The 7,877-nt window shown below is 38.2% G+C and overlaps 1 protein-coding gene and 1 pseudogene across 1 annotated transcript in view; both read left to right on the top strand.

Moving 5' to 3' along the window:
- The window catches only part of PHLPP2 (PH domain and leucine rich repeat protein phosphatase 2), a 59,252-nt gene that overhangs the window by 9,818 nt on the left and 41,557 nt on the right, over nucleotides 1–7,877 (top strand). The window contains exons 3-4 of the mRNA XM_081807872.1: nucleotides 4,818–4,822; nucleotides 5,268–5,323. Of these exons, the coding sequence (XP_081663998.1) occupies nucleotides 4,818–4,822; nucleotides 5,268–5,323 (61 nt within the window). The remainder of the gene's footprint in view (nucleotides 1–4,817; nucleotides 4,823–5,267; nucleotides 5,324–7,877) is intronic.
- LOC115943966 (U4 spliceosomal RNA) lies at nucleotides 6,268–6,387 on the top strand (annotated as a pseudogene).

Raw genomic sequence — 7,877 nt, 5'->3', positions numbered from 1 at the left:
GCAACCCTCAGTTTGTTTCCTGCGATTAAGAATTCCTCATATCAGTGAGGTCATATGATACATGTCTTTCTCTGTTTGACTTAATTTCGCTCAACATAATACCCTCCAGTTCCATCCACGTCATTGCAAATGGCAAGATCTCATTCCTTTTGATGGCTGCATAATATTCCATTGTGTATATATACCACATCTTCTTTATCCATTCATCTGTCGATGGACATCTTGGCTCTTTCCACAGTTTGGCTATTGTGGTTTCCTTGTTTTTTTAAAAATTTTTAAATTGTTATGTTAATCACCATACATTGCATCATTAGTGTTTGATGTAGTGTTCCATGATTCATTGTTTGTGCATAACACCCAGTGCTCCATGCAGAATGTGCCCTCTTTAATACGATGGTTTCCTTTTTTTAATTTTTGTTTCCCTGAGTACTAGTATGGTTGAATATTGCTTCATATTTTCATTGGATCTTTAGATTTCTTCTTCTTTGAATAACCCATTGATATTTCTGTGCAAATTTTTGTCTTTTTTTCATGTTGATCTAAAGGACTTGTGTATATATTCTAAGTGTACATCCTTTGCATACTATATTTGTAACAAAATTTTTTCTCAGCCTGTAACTTGTCCTTAAATTTTATTGTTTTTTATTGTGCAGAAGTTTTATTTAGTCAGATTTGATGAGTCTTTTCCTTTAATGCATTTATATTCCTTATCCTAGGTCATAAAGGTATTCTGTATTTTCAGTACTTCTATATTTTTAAAATATGCATAAGATAGGGATCTACCTTTACTTTTTCTCTATAGGTAGATAGCCTTCTGTCCCAACAACATTTATGGAATAGATCATTCTTTTCCTAGTGATTTGAAATATCATCATTATTATTCTTAAGTTCTTATATGGTCAGTGTTCTATTTTTGGACTCTATCCTGTTACATTGACCAATTGACCAATTTGTCTCATGACGTATATGACATATTTTGATACCTGGTAGGGAAGTACCTTATCACTGTTCTTCTCTGAAAAATCAGGGAGACCTCTGGAATCAGAGAAGCCTTTGTGAAGAAGCAGTATTTGAGTTGGTTCTCTAAAAATTGACAGAATTTCATTAAGCAGAAAGGAAAAGGAGGACACAGGATAGGAGATTAGACCCTTCGGTGTCTGTCCTGTGAATCACAGATAATTTGAGTCCAGATTGTTCTGGGCGTCGAGGGCAGTATCAAGAGTTTAGTCTTCATTTGGCAGATCACAGCAGGAAGTGAGAGGATCCAAGTGAGCCAGAGAAGGTGAATCTGGCACCAGTGTGGATAATAATTCAGATGTGAATTAATAGGGGTCTGGAGTGGAGAATGGGAAGGAATTATTCATATCAGAGACATTTTGAAGGGATAATTGGTAAGAGTTGATGGCTGATTGAAAAGGGAGTTGAGGAAGAGAACCTGAGAGTTGAAGCTGACACTGAGATTTTAAGCCGGTGTTACTTCAGGAGAATGTCAGGACTTGAGTTGGGAGAAGGAGCTGGTTCATGGGGATGGTGATGACTTGGTTTTGGGAATGTTTCTTATTAAGTGGTGGTGAGATGTCTGACAAGTAGTTGAAAATGTGGAACTAGAGCTTAGGACATACAGATCTGGGAGTAGAGTACATGGGGATGTTAAAGCTGTGGAAGTTGTTACGATACCTTGAAAAGAATTCTTATATGTAGGGAAAGGGGGCTTAAGGCAGGCAGAATTTTCATTATAATAACGAGCTTTGTTTTATACCCTTACTCTATGCCGAGCGCTTTCTCAAGTGCTGAGCACTCTGTATACCTTGTCTCATGTAATCCTTACAACCCTCTAGATAGATGTTATTATTCCCAAGAGGCTGTAATATGCCCCAGTCAAATAGCAGAGCCAGGAAGCAGATAAATCTGTCTGCTTCTAAATATCATCCTTTTAACTTCTAACTTACTCCACCATTTAGTTGTTGGAGAGAGAGTTTAGAGAAGTATGAGGAATCCATAAAATGAGAACATCTAATCCAACTTCTTGGTCTTAAACTCAGGAAACTAAGGCCTGAAGATGTAAGAAGATTTGTTTGGGATCATGAAACCAGATGGTGGAATTACCTTAGCCACCACTGCTTTGCCAAGTTTTCTAGTGAAATACGTCAAATAGAAGTTTTTGTGTTGTATGAGAGCCTATTGCAAGTTTGAAATTTGTTGTGAGGTTTCCTATTTTGTTCTTTAAATGTAAGTAAATATTTAATTTTCACCTCCTTACATATCAGCCAGTATTTATTGGTTTAACTTTTTATTTGGAACTAACTTTAGATTTTCAGAGTAGTTGGAAGGATAGTACAGAGAGCTCCTGCACACCCTTCATGCTGTCATTTGAATTGTTGTTCTGGTATAAATAGTGCTTCCATTTTCTCTGGCTTCTCTCAAGACTTTGTCTTTAATTTTCAGCACTTTGATTATATAGTATCTGGGCTAGAATTTCATTGGGTTTATCCTGTTTGGGGTTCACTGAACTTCTTGAATTCATAAATTTGTATCTTTCACTTGAGGAGTTTTCCCCTATTTCTTCAAATCATTTTTCAACATTGTGCTGTTTCTTCTCTTCCTTTGGCTCTAGCCCTTAGTTCAGTTTTCAGAATTTTTGGCCTGCTGCTTGGGGTCACATCCACATTTGTAAACCTCAAGGGTGAGCCCAGGAGTTCATACACAGCTCTAGAGAGGTCATTTTCCAGAGCTCCTTCCTCTTTGCGATTTCTTGGGGCTTTATTTAACCTGCCCTGTTGGGCACTTCCCGCAAGGGCATCCACACTGCAAGGCTCCCAGTGGGAGGGGGAGACCAAAAATTCAACAGGTTTTCACCCCGCTCTCTTGGGATTGCAGATCTTCCAATCAGAGAAGGAAGTCACACCCCTCAGAGTTTTAGGTGCCTGTGTCCCCACTCCTGGGGGCTAGAACTTAAGAAAATGAAGAAAAGAGGGGGAGGAATGAGGAATTTCTCCCACTCTCTCTGAGTGTTAGGAGACCCCTTTTCTACTCCTCAAGATAGAACTTGAGGGCTTTTCCTAGAGCTCTCTGTCCACACCAGTGCTTGCCTCTGGATCTTGGGCTTTCTTGAGTCCTGGGCTGGGAGATGTCACAAGAGGAAACAGTGAGAAACTTGCCACGGCTTGGGTGATATTTCAGATTGTGTTCTTCTTCCCTAATCTGCCTGCTACTGTTTACTTTTCGGCATCCTTGTATAGCTGCTCCATGCATTCTGTCCAGGTCTTATAGGTGCATTTAGTGGGAGAGACAAGGTGGAGTGTGCTTTCTCCATCTTACTCAGAACCAGAACCTTAATGGTGTGTTTTGATTACTTCAATTTAATATAGTCCAATTGAACAGTCTAAATTTACCTTTTCTAGAAGCTCTGTTGTTTTGTCTTTCAATTTATATTCACAGTCTGTATGAGTCTTTTTGTCTGTCATTGTGAGCTCATGGGCTTGTATGTATTTGTTTTGACTCATTACAGCCATTATTCTTTTTGTTGCTCAGTTTGTCCCATCTCAACTAGTGGGAGCTCTTTACATTGACTTCTGTCCTCCCATCGTGACCCCAGGAGTTTTTGATAGCATTCTGGATTTTCCATTAAGTTCTGGCACAACAAGATGTCCTAAGCTCATCTTTTCATTGTCTGACTCAGACCAGGAATAGATCCTTTTTCTAAGGACTCCTGGTTCATTTTAATGAAAGATAGTATTTAGAGATTTTATTCTGGGCAGTAGAGGAACTCATTGCTACAGGGTTGCCCTTGATTGTTTTTTTAGCAACTTTTTTAAATTATAAAAACATTCCATTTTCTTTATAGAACATTTGGATGTATAAATATAAGGAAATTAAAATCATCCCTAATTTTCCACTTAGAACCTTGGCTTTTGAGATTGTAAAACTATTTTTTAGTTAGAACCGTTACACTTTCTGAATATTTCTGAACGTTTTTTTGTTTTTTTTTTATTTATTTATTTGAAAGACAGAGGATGAGGGACAGAGAGCATGAGAGGGAGAAGCAGACCCCCGCCGAGCAGGGAGCCCGATGCGGGACTCGATCCCAGGACTCCAGGATCATGACCTGAGCCGAAGGCAGTCGCTTAACCAACTGAGCCACCCAGGCGCCCCTAATTCTGGTTTTTTTTTTTTTTTTTTTTTGGTATCACTTTAAGAAGATCAGAGACTGGATGTCTAGCAAACACTCCAAAATTAATAAAACAGCATGTTATTTCATATATAACTTATCCAAAACACAGTTGAATGTTCCCTTCTGAGAGTGGTAGTGGATAGATTTAGGAGTTTTCTCTGTAATAAAATACAAAGAAATAAGGCCAAGAAAGAAGAGACTCAGAGAATTATATATCAATTGATATAACATCTGTTTCATGTAAACTTTTAAAAAGACTTAAGCAGTTTGAAAACATGATAACTATTATGAAGTCCCATTTTTACGTAATTTAGCAAACTTTGTAGTAGGCGATACTGTTAACCAGGGTGGGGAATATAGAAGCCATTGGCATGTTTGGAGAGAACAATGAGGTTAAAAAAATAACAGTTTTATTGAGATATAATTCATATCCCATAACATTCACCCTTTAAAAGTGTACAATTCAGTGCTTTCTAGTATGTGCAGAGAGTTATGCAGCCACCACCACAGTCTAATTTTAGAATATTTTCATCACCATAAAAAAAGACCCCATATCCATTAACATCATTCTCCATTCCGCACTCCTGCAGCACCTGGCAACCACAAATCTACTTTCTGTCTTTATGGATTTGCTTATTCTGAACAGTTCATGTAAGTGGAATCATATACATGTGGCTTTTCGTGGCTGGCTTCTTATACTTGGCATGTTTTCAAGGCTCATCCAGGTTATAGTAGGTATCAGTACTTCATTTCTTTTTATGGCCAAACAGTGTTCCATTGTATAGATAATGCCACCTTTTGCTTATGCATTCCTCAGTTGATGGGCATTTTGGTTGTTTCTACTTTTTGGCTATGACGAGTAATGCTACTATGAACAAACATCTGTGTATAAGTTTTTGTGTGGACATGTGTTTTCAGTTCTCTTGGAGATAGATGTAGGAGTGGAATTGCTGGATCATATGGTGGGTCTATGTTTAAACTTTTGAGGAACTACCAGACTGTTTTCCAAAGTGGCTGCACCATTTTATAGTCGCACCAGCAGTGTTTGTTTACATCTTTGCCAATGCTTATTAGTGTTTGTCTTTTTCGATTATAGTCATCCTAGGGGATGTAAACTGGTATCTCATTGTGGTTTTGATTTGCATCTTGCTAGTAACTAATGAGATTGAGCATCTTTTCATGTGCTTGTTGGCCTTTTATATATCTTCTGTGAAATAATATCTATTCACATTCTTTGCCCATTTTTTAATTGTGCTGTTTGTCTTTATTGCTGAATTGTAACAGTTCTTTATTCTGGATACAACTCTCTTATTATGTATATGATTTGCAAATATTCTCTCCTATTTTGTGACTCATCGTTTTACTTTCTTGATGGTGTCTGTTGAAGCACAAGTTTTTATTTTTGATGAAGTCCATTTTTCTATATTTTCTTTTTTTTAACTTTATTTTTTAAAGGTTTTTATTTATTTGAGAGAGAAAACATGAGCAGGGGGTGGGGATGTGGGCAGAGGGAGAAACAGGGACTCCCACTGTGCAGGGAGTCCGATTCTGGACTCGATCCCAGGGCCCTGGGATCATGACCTGAGCCAAAGGCAGACGCTTCACCGACTGAGCCACCCAGGCACCCCATGTCGCTTTTACTTTTTGTGTTCATACCTAAGAAATCTTTGCCTAACTTAAGACCACAAGATTTATTCCAGTGTTTTTTTCTAAGAGTTTTATAATTCTTACATTTAGGTCTGCAATCCATTTTGAATTAATTTTTGTATATGGTATGAGGTTAGGGATCTGACTTTATTCTTTTGCCTTTGGCTATCCAGCTGTTCAGCACCATTTGTTGACAAGACTATTCTTTCCCCAGTGAGTATCTTGGCACCCTGCTCAAAAATCAGTTGTCCATAAATGTAGGGGTTTATTTGTGAATTCTGTTCCATTGCTCTGTCTATTTTTACGTCAGTACTGTACTTTTTTTTTTTTTAAGTAATCTCTTCACCCAATGTGGGGCTTGAACTCATGACCCCAAGATCAAGAATCAGATGCTGTACTGACTGAGCCAGCCAGATGCCCCAAGTACTGTACTTTATATGCCAACTCCAAGCTTTGCACAGTGGCAGTATCATAGCCAATGAGGTTTATCTGAGGCGCGATTATTGCTAATGGAAAACTATTTGCCAACTCCATACTTTATAGTTAAGTTTTGAAATTGGGGAATTTCAGTTTTGTTCTTTTTAAGACTGTTTTGTCTATTCTGAGTCTGCTGTACTTCTCTATATGAATTTTAGGATCAGTTTGTCAGTTTTGCCATGAAAGCAGCTGGAATTTTGATAGGGAATACATTGCTGTAGATCAGTTTCGGGAGTTTTGCCATCTTAACAATATTAAATCTTCTAACCCATGAACCCTGGATGTTGTCCATTTATTTAGGTCTGTAACTTCTTGCAGCTATGTTTTGTAGTTTTCACTGTACTATTTTCATTTTATTCTTTTTGATGCTATCTTAGATGCAGTTAAGTTCCTTAATTTTGTTTTGAATTGTTTATTCCTTATGCATGGAAATACAGTTGATTTTTTAAAAAATTTTTGTATCTGGGGCGGCTGGGTGGCTCAGTTGGTTAAGCATCTGACTCTTGATTTCTGCTCAGGTCATGAACTCAGTGTCCTTGAATGAAGCCTTGCATTGGGCTCTCTGCTCAGCAGGGAGTCGGCTTGAGGATTTCTCTCCCTCTGCCCTTCCCTTCCCCCACTTGCATGTTTTCTCTCTCTCTCTCTCAAAAATAAGTCTTTTTTTTTTTTTTTAAGAATTTATTTATTTGAAAGAGAGAGACAAGAGCATGGGAGGGGGGAGGCAGAGGGAGAAGGAGAAGCAGACCCCCTGCTGAGCAGGGAGCCTGATGCAGGGCTCCATCCCAGGATCCTGGGATAATGACCTGAACTGAAAGTAGATGCTTAGCCAACTGAGACACCCAGGGACCCCCAAAATAAATAAATCTTAAATATAGTAAAAAAAAAAAAAAACAACAACTTGTATCCTGCAACTTTGCTGAACTCATTTATTGGTTATAATTGTCTTTTTTGTGGCTTACTTAGGATTTTCTACATACAAGATCCTATAGTTTGCAAATAAAGATAGTTTCTTTCTTTCTAGTCTGATACTGGAAATTTGAGGTGGATGGGGACATCTCTTGGACATGTCTAGCAGACAATTAGATATATGAGATTAGAACCAAAGGAAGATTGGGGCAGGAGATAGAAATCTGAGGGCCATTATCATCGTATGAATAGGGCAGTTTGGAGGCTGGAAGCCAGATTGAAGAAAATTGAGTAAATAGGAGGTGAGGTAACAGGGAGATAGCTAATATAAAGGCACAAATGAGAACAAAAGAGCCTCAAAAGGGTAAACTTACAATTTTTAAAAATATGGTTTGTGGACCATCTGCATTTAAACTACCTGGAATAGTTGTTAAAAATACATTTCTCTGTGTTCCATCCCAGGCCCTGTGGATTAGACTCTCTGTGGGTGGGTGTCAGTGTCCCACATTTTAACCTGTTCTGACTATTAATTTCTGCTCAGGTCATGATCTCAGTGTCCTGGGATGAAGCCCTGCTTCATCATAATAAGTCTTGGGCACACACAAGTCTCACATAAGAAGTCTTGGGCATTCTCTTCAGAGAGTCACTGAACTAAAGAAATTCCACAGTTGAGACT

This window comes from Leptonychotes weddellii, chromosome 16, assembly GCF_054177405.1.
Source record: "Leptonychotes weddellii isolate Sample4059 chromosome 16, ASM5417740v2, whole genome shotgun sequence".
Taxonomy (NCBI): Eukaryota; Metazoa; Chordata; class Mammalia; order Carnivora; family Phocidae; genus Leptonychotes; species Leptonychotes weddellii.
The sequence above is the reverse complement of the archived record's forward strand: the minus strand, read 5'-3'. Positions and strand labels throughout refer to the sequence as shown.